Genomic DNA, 15,000 nt, shown 5'->3' on the forward strand with positions numbered 1-15,000 from the left:
CCTAATAGTTACTGTTGATGCCATGAAAGCAACGTCCAATGAGGCGTACAAGAAAGTGTACCGTTCAACGTTTGGGAAGTGTAGTGCACTTTGGAACAAATGTGGAAAATCCAACCTTGCAGCCGAAACTGTTGAAGATGCTTGCTCCATCCAGCTGCTGCACCCGAATTCCACCAGGTGGAACTCCCTGTTCCTGGCAGTGGAAAGACTGCTGAGAATAATTAAAGAAAAGGGAGAAGGGACCATCAGAGTCATCTGCACTGACTTAAAGCTTCCAATGTAAGTAGGAATTATATGTTTTATTTTATTTGATTTCATCATAATCGAACATCTGGAATGTCTTTCTTTGTCCCATTCTTTCACGGACACTAATAACTTTACATTACATCACATTGTATGCTAAATTCCACTTATTATTGGTCAATTTTACTGAATTACTCTTCCAGCAGTAATTTTGATGAATCCAATGAAATGGTTACAGTGTCATAAAAACAATGTTGTTGTGTTTTGTTTTCAACAGGTTTAATCCAGCTGAACTCGCCTTTCTCACAGAGTATGCCGCTGTCATGAGCCCTGTCGCCAAGGCTACCGACATCTTGCAAGAAGCAAATGCCATGATGGGGTGGCTACTTCCAACCATCAACCTGCTCACTGTCAAGCTTGACAGTGTCAAGTTGCCACTGAAGTACTGCCAGCCTCTGGTGGATGCGCTACAGGTAACCTTTATTATTGTATTTATTTTCTATTGTCTTTACTCTTCAACGATTAATTTTAATTATATTTAAGTTTCTTTGGCACTTTGTCTCAATGCTTAAATGTTTTCTGTAAAGTACATTATGAATTGCCTTGTTGCTGAAATGTGCTACAGTATAAATAACCTGCCTTGCAGGTGGGAATCATGAACCGTTTTGGCCACATGTCAGGAGAACCAGAGTTGATCGCTGCCGCGATTCTCCTTCCGAAATTCCGAATGATCTGGACAAAGGATGAAGCCACAATCAAAAAGGGTAAGATATCACATGGGTATAGTGAAAAATTAGGTGTATATTTTCACAATTTGTCGTGCTGGCAATTCACAAATCAAGATTGTGATTGCTGCACAACAAATTTACCCTCAGTACTAATAAAGAAACCTTGAATTATAGGTGTATGGATAGTGCATGGAACTAAAATAACAAACCTTGAATTAAAAGTTTGTGTTGGGGTCATGGCAGATTAGACAGTTGCATTAGTTGTATAATTTATATTTTTATGCACACTATTTCAGGAACTGACTACATCAGGCAGCATCTGGAAGAGCCCTCACTGCAGATAGGCCACGCCAGCAGGTCCACTTCGTCTGACGAAGATGACTTTTTCTCTGCCCTGCAGTCATCTCAAATACAAGATGGTGCCAAACAGCTGAATGGGTACTTGGCCTGTTCAGGAGATCACATGGACTTGCTGAAGTCCTTCCCAGCAGTGTGCAAGCTTTCTGTTAAGCTGAACACTCCTCTACCTGCCTCGGCGGCCTGTGAAAGGCTATTTAGCATCGCAGGACTTGTCTACAGTCACTTTGAGAAACAGCTTCTTTTGAGGATGAACAGACAACTTTTCAGTTTCAACTAATGACTGGCTTATTAGTAGCTGCTGGACATAGGGTTGTGGCCCGTGTGTGTGTGTGTGTGTGTGTGTGTGTGTGTGTGTGTGTGTGTGTGTGTGTGTGTGTGTGTGTGTGTGATGGTAACCTGGTGATTAAGCCCTACAAATGCTCATACCACATGACCAAAATGTTCTCCCTACCAGCAGGTCATTTTTACCATACAAAAGTGAAATTTCCATTTCTGTTTTTTTTCTTTGATGGCAGCTCAAAAAATATGCTGTTTGTTCTTTGAAAAGAAATTAAAGAAAATAAAGTTCACAAGTTCTCACCGCTTGCTTTTTTAAAAAAAAAACTTTTTAATTTTACTTCAAATACTTAAGTACATTAAATATCAGAAAATGACTTTTGATACTTAAGTACAGTAAATATCAGATACTTTAAGACTTTTACTTCAGTAATATTCTAAAAGGTGACTTTCACTTCTACTGAAGTCTTTTTTAATTTGTACTAAACACACACACACACACACACACACACACACACACACACACACACACACACACACACACACACACACACACACACAGTAGACACTATATTTATAAACATTATATTGATATTCATATGTTATTGTATTATATTCATATGCTGTGTATTTCTACATTTTGCCTATTTATTTTTTGAGTACAGCTAATTCTATTTTCCCTCTTTTTTTTTTACTTTCATTTTACAACACAGACAGTCAAACATTACATTTTAATTTGAATGCAATTATGTTTAATAGAACAAACTTTGAGTGTTTCAGATGTTGGGACCTGAGTGAAGATACTTCGTTACTGTACTTAAGTAGAAATGTCACGTATCTGTACTTTACTTCACTTTTACTCCACTATATGATGGAGATGGAGCTGGATGTGGCCACACAGTCCTCGGTGTACAATGAGTTCAGCAGGAGCTCAGGACACGACCCTGTGCAGCTCCAGTGCTGAGGGTGAGACATGTTTGTCCTCCTGTACGGCTTGTGAACTTTCAGGAAGTTGGAGATCCACTGGCACTTGGACAGGTGAGCAATGTAAGTCCCTGAGGTGAGCAATGGGATCCTCTATATAGTAAAGAAACTGTAGTCCAGTGTGTCAGGTGATGAAGAGGTGATGCAGTCTGGTGATAAGCGTTGAGATGGTCGGGATGGGGTTTGATTGTGACAGGAACTATATATAAGCTGTTATTATATTATATTCTTTTATAGCAAACTTGATGTAGTTTTTCATGCAGATGCATTTATCTAATCCTTTCTAGCTACTTGTAGTCATGACCTTACTGTAGGATTTATTTATTTATTTATTTTTAGACAGTGACTCCATTTGCAACAAGTTACAGAAACTAAAAACTCTACACCAGAGGACTACAGTCATGTGTAAGCTCCCGGAGTCAGAGCGATTCTGTAGTTAAGGGAATTCAGAAGTGGACTCGCTATTGTCTCGTTTCCAATGAAGGAAATGTAAGTGCATTAATCTTCACCCCACATTGAATATATATGAATAGAATAATATATATTGGCACTTCATACAATGGAGAGAGAGAGAGAGAGAGAGAGAGAGAGAGAGAGAGAGAGAGAGAGAGAGAGAGAGAGAGAGAGAGAGAGAGTCAAGAGTTTTTGAAAGAAAGAGAGACGTGTTTCTGTAGTTTCTGATGTCTGATGGATCAAGAGCAGGTTTCTTCAGGAAGGGCAGAAGGTCTTGTGATTGCATGAAGCATGGTGGAGGGGAGTGGATCCAGTGGGCAGGTGGTAGGGTTGTAAAATGTGACAGTGAAGGAGCAGGGAATAGTAGGGAATAGCAGGGAATAGTAGGGAATAGTAGGGAATAGCAGGGAATAGTAGGGAATAGCAGGGAATAGTAGGGAATAGCAGGGAATAGTAGGGAATAGTAGGGAATAGCAGGGAATAGTAGGGAATAGCAGGGAATAGTAGGGAATAGCAGGGAATAGTAGGGAATAGTAGGGAATAGCAGGGAATAGTAGGGAATAGCAGGGAATAGCAGGGAATAGTAGGGAATCCTGGCTGAGAAATGTAGGTGCAGTTTTCCATGTTAAAGGAAAAGCTTGACGCTGATTGGTCGAACTGTAATGTATAACAACCAATCAGTGGATAGAACCGCATCCGTCAGTATAATGTAATCAGCTGACTGTGACCACGTGACCGCCGGTGTCTCACTTCCGCGTGAGCAGCCAGCTTGTGTTTACAGCACAATGTCGGGGATTAAAGCTGTTTATCTCGTTTATTACACTTTATTCCTTATAGTTTATTGTGTGAACGGATTCGCGTGGAATGGGGACACTTTCACACGGGAGGTAAAGATCAATAATGTTAGATAATTAATTAATTTTATATATTTGTTGTTTATTTTATAAATCTGTCGTTATGTAATGAATGAATGTAAAACCTGCGGTGTTTCCCTTATTTACACCAGGAGGGTTTATAACGTTTATATTTATTATAATAATAATAATAATAACAATCGCTATTATTATTATTATTGTTGTTATTATTATTATTATTATTATTATTATTAAGTATAAATATTATGATGATTTATTATTAAATACAGGACAATATAATTAGACTACAGAGTTTATGTAAGAGTGCACATTGTGTTATATTTTTATATTGGACACACAACAAACTACACACAACACACTACACACACTACAATCTACACACAACACACTACACACACTACACACTACACACACTACAATCTACACACTACACACACTACACACACTACACACACTACACACAACACACACTACACACTACAATCTACACTACACACACTACACACAACACACTACACACAACACACTACACACACTACAATCTACACACAACACACTACACACTACACACTACACACACTACAATCTACACACTACACACACTACACACACTACAATCTACACTACACACACTACACACAACACACTACAATCTACACTACACACACTACACACAACACACTACACACACTACACACACTACAATCTACACTACACACACTACACAATCACAACATGTACAATAATTTTGTCAGTCATGCTGCACTCTAAACACAACTGGGGTTTGGTTAAATCTCTTATCAGCTTTCTTCAAGTACATTTACTACAGAACCAAGTATTACATCATTTCATTACATACATGAAGTCTCTGTTCATGCAGAACAAACTTCCCAATAATGTTGCCTTCAGTTAAGAGAGATATATTGTTAAAAATAAAATATATATATTATATAAATGAGAAATTCTCTATTTTTTATGATAGAGAAAATTAAAGCAGATACTTCACACATACACTAGAGGGCGCCTCAAACAGTGACTGAATTCAGTAAATCAGTTCGTTAAAATTCTCACTCAGGTTTCAGTTCTGAATTTTTAGATGTCCTGCCACACCTCTCTCTGCACTTCCCCTTTGTGACCAGACATCAGGGCTGGGCATGTTTTAAACAGATTTGGTGTGTGTGTGTGTGTATGTGTGTCTCCCACTTTGAGTGTGTGTGTGTGTCTCCCACTTTGAGTGTGTGTGTGTGTGTGTCTCCCACTTTGAGTGTGTGTGTGTGTGTCTCCCACTTTGAGTGTGTGTGTGTGTGTGTCTCCCACTTTGAGTGTGTGTGTGTGTGTGTCTCCCACTTTGAGTGTGTGTGTGTGTGTGTGTGTGTCTCCCTCTTTGAGTGTGTGTGTGTGTCTCCCACTTTGAGTGTGTGTGTGTGTGTGTGTGTCTCCCTCTTTGAGTGTGTGTGTGTGTGTCTCCCTCTTTGAGTGTGTGTGTGTCTCCCTCTTTGAGTGTGTGTGTGTGTGTGTGTGTGTGTGTGTGTGTGTGTGTCTCCCTCAGTGTGTGTATGTGGTGAGTTTGGTGGTGTTTTGACCATTTGTGTGGAGGTGTGTACAGGTTTACACTAGCACTAAAATGATCTATAACCCAGTGTGTGTTGAGTAAACAGCTGGTGGCAGTGAAATGAAAAGCAAATGCATTAGTAACTGTTTGCTTATTCTTTATTATGTGTTTAACATAAGGTGTCTATGGAGATGAACCCTGGGTTATCTCCACCCTCAGCGGCGCCCCCCGGGGTCTCAATGCTCCATGCACGGGCCCTTGGCTGCAACGACACACTGCACTTCCTGTTGTGCAGCGGTGGAGCTCCGGCCCTGATGATGATCCACACAAACTCCTCTAACTCAAAGCTGAAGGTGAACTGGACCAAGTTCCTCAGCTCTGACCCGGCCGACAGCGTGGCGGTGGAACCGGAGAGCAGCGTGCAGTACAGAGGTGCTCTTGTCTTCACCCGCGTGAGTCTTCACACTCTTCCTCTGAGAACTTTATACAGTTAATCAGAGCTACACTGTGATCAGGACATGATGGGAGGTAGTGGTGATGTACAGAAGGAGATATTCCAGAACATGTTGTAGATATGTACATGTACCTTCTGTGGGAGTGATGATGTAGAACGCTAAGAGTAGTGATGGATTGTGGACCAGACTTTTGTGTTCTACATCATCTTTATCAGCTCCTGCAGGGTGACACACACACACAAAGTCATCACACCACCCGTCTCCTCCATTCAGGTGTATGGGACAGTAAGTCAGGACAGACGTGTCTCACTGACAGCAGTTTAACAGAAGAAGCATGTGCTTGTGTTTTCAAGTTGTTTCACACAAAACAATATGCAAGTTGTTTCACAATTATTTTTAAATCGCAGGAAAATCGAGTGATGCAACAATCACTAAAATGTCATTCTGGATTTATTAGTGGTCCATAAAGGAAATTATTGTTGTTGTTGTTGTTGTTACAATGATATTTTCTGGATTGTGGCCACAGCATTGACGTGTGGATTCAAACACACATCCCACATGCTTGAGGAAGTGGACGAGGGGGAATTTCCTCAGGAGAAGTTCTCCTTCTTGTTTTACACTTCCTGTATTCTCTGGACCTCTAAACTTTTATAAAGCACCAAATAAACCACTCTGTATCTTACAACATCTTTCCTATATGCTTGTTTTAGCATATTTTATCTGTTATATATTTATATATTTTGTGTGTGTGTGTGTGTGTGTGTGTGTGTGTGTGTGTGTGTTAGTTGTGGGAGTATTATGAGTTGAACAGCACAGAGCAGCATGTGTTGTCTCCATATGAGCTTAAGGACTTTGAGTGGGACGACGTGAACAAAACACTGGATTACACACAGCACACTGCACGGCTCTGTGGGAGACACACCAGCTTCAGCAACGACGCCTCACTGTGTCTGCGTGTAAGGACACACACAGACACACAGACACACACACACAGACACACACACACAGACACACACACACAGACACAGACACACACACACAGACACACACACAGACACAGACACACACACACACACACACACACACAGACACACACACACACACACAGACACACACACAGACACACACAGACACAGACACACACAGACACACACAGACACACACACAGACACACACACACAGACACACACACACAGACACACACACACAGACACACACACACACAGACACACACAGCAAACAGCACGGCTCTGTGGGAGACACACCAGCTTCAGCAACGACGCCTCACTGTGTCTGCGTGTAAGGACACACACAGACACACACACACAGACACACACACACAGACACACACACACAGACACACACAGACACACACACACAGACACACACACACAGACACACACACATAGACACACACACAGGCACACACACACAGGCACACACACACACACAGGCACACACACACACACACACACAGGCACACACAGCATGACACACACAGTGCACCACACAGCACAACACACACAGGCACACACACAACACACACACACACACACACACACACACACACAACACACGCACACACACACACAGACACACACACACACACACACACACACACACACACACACACACACACACACACCCAACACCACCACACATCACACACCACAGACGCTCACACACACACAGACGCACACACACACACACGACACACACACCACACAGACCACACACACACACACAGACGCACACACACACAGACGCACACACACACACACAGACGCACACAGACACACACAGACACACACAGACGCACACACACACAGACGCACACACACACAGACGCACACACACACAGACGCACACACACACACAGACGCACACACACACAGACACACACACACACACACACACACACACAGTAAACAGACACTTCTATGATTTTACAGTTTTATCAGCACGACGTTCTCATCTTCAGGACAGAGGATTTGACCCTTAACATGAAAACATGATCATTTTGTTCTTCATTAATGTCACTACAGAAAATCCTTTAAAGCTTCAGTTTGCTGTAAAACTGAACAACAGTAAATATAATCAGGCTGATAATGAAGGCAGTGACCATGAATTTTTCTCAGTTTTCAGTATACGAGTCTTCAGGCCGAGAGGAGGCGTGGCCTAGTCTCCTCCATAACGCCAACTCCTCCCAGCTACACGTTTTGTTGGAAGGTGTGATGCCACGAACCAACCAATCCCAGTTTGGCCTGGAACTCCAGACAGTGAGTGAGGCGGGGCTTCGGTCCCGAGTCGACGTCCAAAGGTCCATCGATGATGAATACACACCCTCCATCTTCCAGGTGAGCATGGACACCTATTTCATTTACATATTATAATTTTGTGTCTAAACTGATCTCTCTAACCTCTCTGTCTCAGGTGTCAGAGTGGGTGTGGCCTCACGATAACTCCTCCTCCACGGTGGGTTACTCTCAGTGGAAGCCTGTAGTGTATAAGAGCAGTCATCCTGCCATTGAGGACGCCTCGCCTTGCATCCACTCGGAACCCGTCAGTCTACCTCAAGCTCCGCCCTCACGCATCATCCACGCCTGTTTTGCCCAGAATCCCATCACAAACGGCCTTAACGTCACCTTCAACATGACCTCTGAACTCGCCCCAAACTCCACCCACTTCCTCAGCTGGTGAGTCAGTACATGCACCTTAATGTTCCTTAATAAAATGGTAAAGAAGAGAACACAGTAAGTGTTGTAACAGTAAGCTAAAGAAACTGACGAGTGAGTTTGTTGTTATAACTCTCTCTCTCTCTCTCTCCTCTTTCTCTCTCCCTCTCTCTCTCTCTCTCTCTCTCTCTCTCCCTCTCTCTCTCCCTCTATCTCTCTTTCTCTCCCCCCCTCTTTCCCTCTCCCTCTATCTCCCTTTCTCTCCCCCACCTCTCTCCCTCCCTCTCTCTCTTTCCCTCTCCCTCTCTTTCTCCCCACCTCTCTCTCCCTCCCCCTCCCTCCCTCCCTCCCTCCCTCCCTCTCTTCCCCTATCTCTCCCTCCCTCTCTTCCTCTATCTCTCCCTCTCTCCCTCCCTCTCTCTCTCTCCCCCTCTCTTCCCCTATCTCTCCCTCTCTCTCTCGCCCTCTCTCTCTCTCCCCCATCCCTCTCGCTCCCTCTCCTTCCCCGCTCCCCCCCCCTCACTCCCCCCCCCTCCCCTCTCTCTCAGGACCATGCTGGTGGGAATCGGGATTCCTCCGTCAGATTTCTTCTCTTCCCTGGTGATCGGTATCATGGTCATCGGTCTCGCCACTCCTCTCCTCCTCCTCCTGGTGGGCGGAGTTTGTATCTGTTTTAAAAAAAGGAAACAGGACCCACTCGGCCTATACGAATCGATCAACTGACGCTGAAGCCGAAACAAGCCACATGTTAATATAAAACCTAAACATCTGTGAAGATCTTTCACCTGACTATAAACGCCAATCATCTGAACAACATACTGTAAGCCTGTAAGCCCCGCCCACTTGTGCTGATTACAGTATAATGTTTACATTTTAACCCTAAGTCTATATAGTGAGTTTTAAGCTGACACAGTGATGTGTGACATGATGACACCAACATGTGGATGTGTGACATGATGACACCAACATGTGGATGTGTGACATGATGACACCAACATGTGGATGTGTGACATGATGACACCAACATGTGGATGTGTGACATGATGACACCAACATGTGGATGTGTGACATGATGACACCAACATGTGGATGTGTGACATGATGACACCAACATGTGGATGTGTGACATGATGACACCAACATGTGGATGTGTGACATGATGACACCAACATGTGGATGTGTGACATGATCACATTAGGATCTGTAGCTTTAGTGATGTAGCTTTTACTGTGTGAAGGTGGAGCTGTCATGAACTTACTCAGGTGCTGACCACAGAACTGGTGCCTTCATGATGAATGCTGATGGAAAGTTTCACGCTTAGATGTTAGCACCTTGTTAATGTACAATCTCTCTCTCTCTCTCTCTCTCTCTCTCTCTCTCTCTCTCTCTCTCTCTCACACACACACATCATCACACTGGGATTCTCTCTCTCTTTCTCTCTCTCTCTCTCTCTCTCTCTCTCTCTCTCTCTCTCTCACATCATCACACTGGGATTCTCTCTCTCTCACACACACACAGACACACACACACACATCATCACACATCATCACACTGGGATTCTCTCTCTCTCTTTCTCTCTCTCTCACACACACACACACACACCATCATCACACTGGGATTCTCTCTCTCTCTCACACACACACACACACACACACACACACATCATCATCACACTGGGATTCTCTCTCTCTCACACACACACACACACACACACACACATCATCACACTGGGATTCTCTCTCTCACACACACACACACACACACACATCATCACACTGGGATTCTCTCTCTGTTATGTACTCACATAAGGATCACGTTCAGTAACACTCGGCCCAGCGTTGCTGAGTTCTGGACTCTGATTGGTCAGAAGGTGGTGATTAATTCTCTGACATTAGAGCTGCTGCACGTTACAGCTTCACGTTAATGCACTTGTTCTAACACGTTGTCGTCTCTATAGCGACAGCTGGTTCACTGTAGTGACGTGTCACACCACCTCGTCCTGTTTTAGTGGTTAAATCAAACCCACTGGTTTCAGATGTGAAAGTGAGACTGAGAGTCTTAGGGAATTGCCTCCAACTCTCTCAGCTACATCCAAACTAAAGACACCTGTAGTAGAGATCTACACCCAAGCTTTAATGTTCCCACAGCAGAACAACCTGAAGAACCTTCTGAGTGCCAGATGGAACAAGCTTCAATCATCGAGACAACAAATCAAACTGACACAGAGCTTTTTTTTTCTTTTCAGCCTCAAATGGTTTTACGACTAGCTGTTGTTCATCATGTTTAGATAATGTTCATGATTTTCAGGGAAAATGAGGTGTTATGCATTTATTCCTCTTTTTTATGTTGGACGGTGATTAAAACTGGACACAGAACTGACCTGAGTGTAATGTATAAGATTTGTTTCTATGTAAAGAAATAAAAGTCCTAAACATGAGACCTGTCACTGTTACTGAAATGTGTTCATGCAGGCACTTATTTACAGGGATTTAAGAACATTCATCCATTCATCTTCTACCGCTTATCCGAACTTCTCGGGTCACGGGGAGCCTGTGCCTATCTCAGGCGTCATCGGGCATCGAGGCAGGATACACCCTGGACGGAGTGCCAACCCATCACAGGGCACACACACACACACACACACACACACACACACACACACTCTCATTCACTCACACACTCACACACTACGGACAATTTTCCAGAGATGCCAATCAACCTACCATGCATGTCTTTGGACCGGGGGAGGAAACCGGAGTACCCGGAGGAAACCCCCGAGGCACGGGGAGAACATGCAAACTCCACACACACAAGGTGGAGGCGGGAATCGAACCCCTGACCCTGGAGGTGTGAGACGAACGTGCTAACCACTAAGTCACCGTGCCCCCCCGATTTCAGAACAACGTAACAGATATTGTGTCATAGGTGGGCGTGGCCTATTTGATAATCTAACCCTATCCCTAACCGTAGTTTTTGGTTGTTTATTTGTTTTCTAAAATAAATCTTCCTGTATGACTGTTTTTTCCTTAGAAGTGTCGTCTTGTTATGCACTGAAATGTGAAATATATAAAGTCCCACACCAAGAGACACCGAGAAAGGACTGATGAGGTGGTGATGGAGTGATGAGTATAATGTGAGGTATTAAAGTGTGGTGTTTAGTCCAGATCAGTCCACTGAATAATCTGAGGTGAGAACGTTAGCTGTGAGCTTAATCCTCCATCATGGTCCATCAAAGCTCAGGATTTTATGAACTAACACCGGTCTATTAGAGCAGCAGTTACCGGTCTATTAGAGCAGCAGTGACCGTTCTATTAGAGCAGCAGTGACCGTTCTATTAATACTGCAGTTCTCATTCACGCACTAGTCACTTAACTTATAGACTACTGCAATGCTCTTCTTACAGATATTCTCTCCAAATTGCTTCAACTGGTTCAGAATTCTGCAGCTCGTGTTCTCCCTAGAACACCTTATACTGATCACATTTCTCCGGTTCTCCAGCAATTGCATTGGCTTCCAGTAAAATATAGAGTTCAGTTTAAAATCCTGCTACTCACTTATAAGGCACTTCATAACCTTGCACCACAATACTTTACTCAACTTCTCCAGGTTTACACTCCTCCACGTGCACTCAGATCTTCATCTTCAGTTTCATCTTCAAACTCACTACTACGGGTGCCAGATCTTTTAGTTATGTTGCCCCCCACCTATGGAATTCTCTTCCCCTCGATGTTCGCAATAGCGAGAGCTTGTTGACTTTTAAAACGCGTCTTAAGACTTATCTTTTTATACAGGCCTTCTTATAGCATGTTTTATTAAGACCTAAATGCACTTTATATGTGTATGCTGTTTGTTTATGTGTTTTGTTTTATGCAGTGACCTGTATATTGCTTGTAAGGTGACCTTGGGTGTTCTGAAAGGCGCCATGAAATAAAATGCATTATTATTATTAGAGCAGCAGTGACCGGTCTATTACAGCAACGACCGGTGTATTGGAGCAGCAGTGACAGATATATTAAAGCAGCAGTGACCGGTCTATTGGAGCAGCAGTGACAGATATATTAAAGCAGCAGTGACCGGTCTATTAGAGCAGCAGTGACCGGTCTATTGGAGCAGCAGTGACAGATATATTAAAGCAGCAGTGACCGGTCTATTGGAGCAGCAGTGACAGATATATTAAAGCAGCAGTGACCGGTCTATTAGAGCAGCAGTGACCGGTCTATTGGAGCAGCAGTGACAGATATATTAAAGCAGCAGTGACCGGTCTATTAGAGCAGCAGTGACCGGTCTATTGGAGCAGCAGTGACAGATATATTAAAGCAGCAGTGACCGGTCTATTAGAGCAGCAGTGACCAGTCTTATCCACAAAGGGTAGGTGTGGGTGCTTCCGCTTGGTTGGGATTAAAACCTGCACCCACACCGACCCTTTGTGGATAATACCGGACACCGCTGATGTAGATTAACACTATAGTTTATGATCAGGATAAAGTCTTTATTTTAAAATAATAATTACATTCATTATATATATATATATATATAAAAATACTTAAATTAAATGAGCAGAAATACAGTATTAACACCACAGGAATGACGATTTAATAAAGCAGTTAAAGGTTTATTAAGAAAATAAAGCTTAGGCTTCTGTTTACATTTAAAACGTAATAAACATGGAGCTCTATTTAAATTCGTATTCTGTATAAAAATGTAGTTAACTTTTAAATTAAACTGATCTATAGGTAAATATGTAAAGTCATGAACTGAGTAATAAATATATCAGGAGCTCAGGGTTCAAGCCCCAACACCACCAAGCTGCCACAGTCGGGCCCCCGTGTGAGGCCCCCAACCTCCAGAGCTGAGAGTCGTGAGGAAACAAATTCACTGTAATGTGACAAAAATAAAGGCTTCGTCATCTTTAGACAACAGACTTCTGTTCATCATGAAGGAAAGGATTAAATCACACAGTAAACATGAATGCGTTTAGATTCTGATTTATATCACATTCTGAAAACTGTTCATCAGTTCGGTCTGAAAACAAAAACATTCAGAAATGAATCACTTCGTTAGGAGTAAACAGGAAGTGGGAGGGAAAAAAACAGGAAATAAGACATTCAGGATTTCACATTTCAGTGCATAACAAGACGACACTTCTAAGATGATGTCTGGTGTGTGTGTGTGGGGGGGGGGCGTGTGTGTGTGTGAGAAAGAGATGGTATTTATTAGTATGTCTGCTGTTCAGCCCCACCACCTGGCTTTCGGGGGTGGGGGTGTAGTGGGCGGGGCAACATCAAACACCGCCCCCTCTCCTGTTGAGGAGCAGACGAAGTAGACATTGAGTCCCATCATAGTGAGAAGGGGAAGGAAGGAGAGCGAGAACCCCAACACACGCACAGTGCTGCGCAAACACACACTCAGCCAGTAGATCAACCTGTAACACACACACACACACACACACTTAGATCTCCATAACGACACACAGAGCACAAGAGCACTAGTCAGAGACGAACCTGCCAAAGACGAAGACGATGGTGAGCAGCGGGACGAGTTTGAGGTTGTCATCGTGGATGTACGTCGACGTCACGGCGAGCTGCACGAAGAACAGCAGGAAGAGGCGGAGAGAATCCTGTACAAAGGTCATGTGGACGACGGTGTGACGACTCGCCCGCTTCCCCTCAAACAGAGGATTCAGAGAACTGAACTTCAGACAGGACACCCCGTGTACAAACACACCTGAAACACACACACACACACACACAGTTCATCAAGTCATATCCCATCATTCTTTACTACAGCGAATGCGTTCTGATTGGCTGAGAGCCGTAGGGACGACAGCACAAGACATAACATCAGCAGGTTAACGGTAAACTTACTGCTGACTTAAACTGACCGAGTATGATGGGGAAGGAGGCGAAGAACGCACAGCGCAGTGTGTACACCAGCCTGGAGGGGGCGCTCCTGACTGCTGGGAGGTCTATGGGCAACAGGTCATGACCCCCCCACACGAGGAGCGGAAACAACACCAACCCCGATAAAAGAAACATGAAGGAGCTCAACATCTCACCACAACACTGACAACCTGAGGGGGGGGGGGGGGGGGATAAAAACAGACAGGATGTGGAAAATGAACAGAAGTGATTAATAAATAAATAAATAAATAAATAAATAAATAAACAGTGAGAGTTTTCACCCACAGCTCTGATCGTGTTCCTGAGGAACCTGCTGTGTGTTGTCCCGGTGCATGTGGACATCATCGGCTCGGACATCGGCATCGGCTCTGAGGACGAAGCTCTCTGTCTGTTTTTCATCTGTTTTCCTCACAATCTTGACTAGAGGAGAGAACACAGAACTCATCCGATGTCCATCATCCTCATCATCAGCCAGTGATCCATCTCCTTCATCCCTCCA

The 15,000-nt window shown here is 43.7% G+C and overlaps 3 protein-coding genes across 4 annotated transcripts in view; 2 read left to right on the forward strand and 1 right to left on the reverse strand.

Annotated features, from left to right (window-relative positions):
• LOC125145657 overlaps positions 1-1,608 on the forward strand; it is a 2,484-nt gene extending 876 nt beyond the window's left edge. The window contains exons 1-4 of the mRNA XM_047819287.1: positions 1-279; positions 521-716; positions 890-1,007; positions 1,268-1,608. The exon at positions 1-279 is cut by the window's left edge and continues 876 nt beyond it. Of these exons, the coding sequence (XP_047675243.1) occupies positions 1-279; positions 521-716; positions 890-1,007; positions 1,268-1,608 (934 nt within the window). The remainder of the gene's footprint in view (positions 280-520; positions 717-889; positions 1,008-1,267) is intronic.
• A 2,157-nt stretch (positions 1,609-3,765) lies between these two features.
• LOC113634023 (glycosylated lysosomal membrane protein) lies at positions 3,766-9,985 on the forward strand. Its single transcript, XM_027132695.2, has 6 exons — positions 3,766-3,931; positions 5,651-5,923; positions 6,712-6,882; positions 8,065-8,283; positions 8,360-8,622; positions 9,150-9,985. Exons 1-6 carry the CDS (start codon positions 3,830-3,832, stop codon positions 9,322-9,324), a joined length of 1,203 nt encoding a protein of 400 aa, XP_026988496.2. The 5' UTR covers positions 3,766-3,829; the 3' UTR covers positions 9,325-9,985.
• Positions 9,986-13,186: 3,201 nt separating this feature from the next.
• Positions 13,187-15,000, reverse strand: part of tmem79a (transmembrane protein 79a) — a 7,522-nt gene continuing 5,708 nt past the window's right edge. For both annotated transcript variants that reach the window (XM_027132689.2, XM_027132688.2), the window contains 4 exons: positions 14,787-15,000; positions 14,483-14,671; positions 14,103-14,325; positions 13,187-14,023 (listed from right to left, as the gene is read on the reverse strand). The exon at positions 14,787-15,000 is cut by the window's right edge. In XM_027132689.2, the coding sequence (XP_026988490.2) occupies positions 13,831-14,023; positions 14,103-14,325; positions 14,483-14,671; positions 14,787-15,000 (819 nt within the window). In that variant the 3' untranslated portion in view covers positions 13,187-13,830. The remainder of the gene's footprint in view (positions 14,024-14,102; positions 14,326-14,482; positions 14,672-14,786) is intronic.

Source organism: Tachysurus fulvidraco, chromosome 10 (genome assembly GCF_022655615.1).
Source record: "Tachysurus fulvidraco isolate hzauxx_2018 chromosome 10, HZAU_PFXX_2.0, whole genome shotgun sequence".
In the NCBI taxonomy this organism is placed as follows: Eukaryota; Metazoa; Chordata; class Actinopteri; order Siluriformes; family Bagridae; genus Tachysurus; species Tachysurus fulvidraco.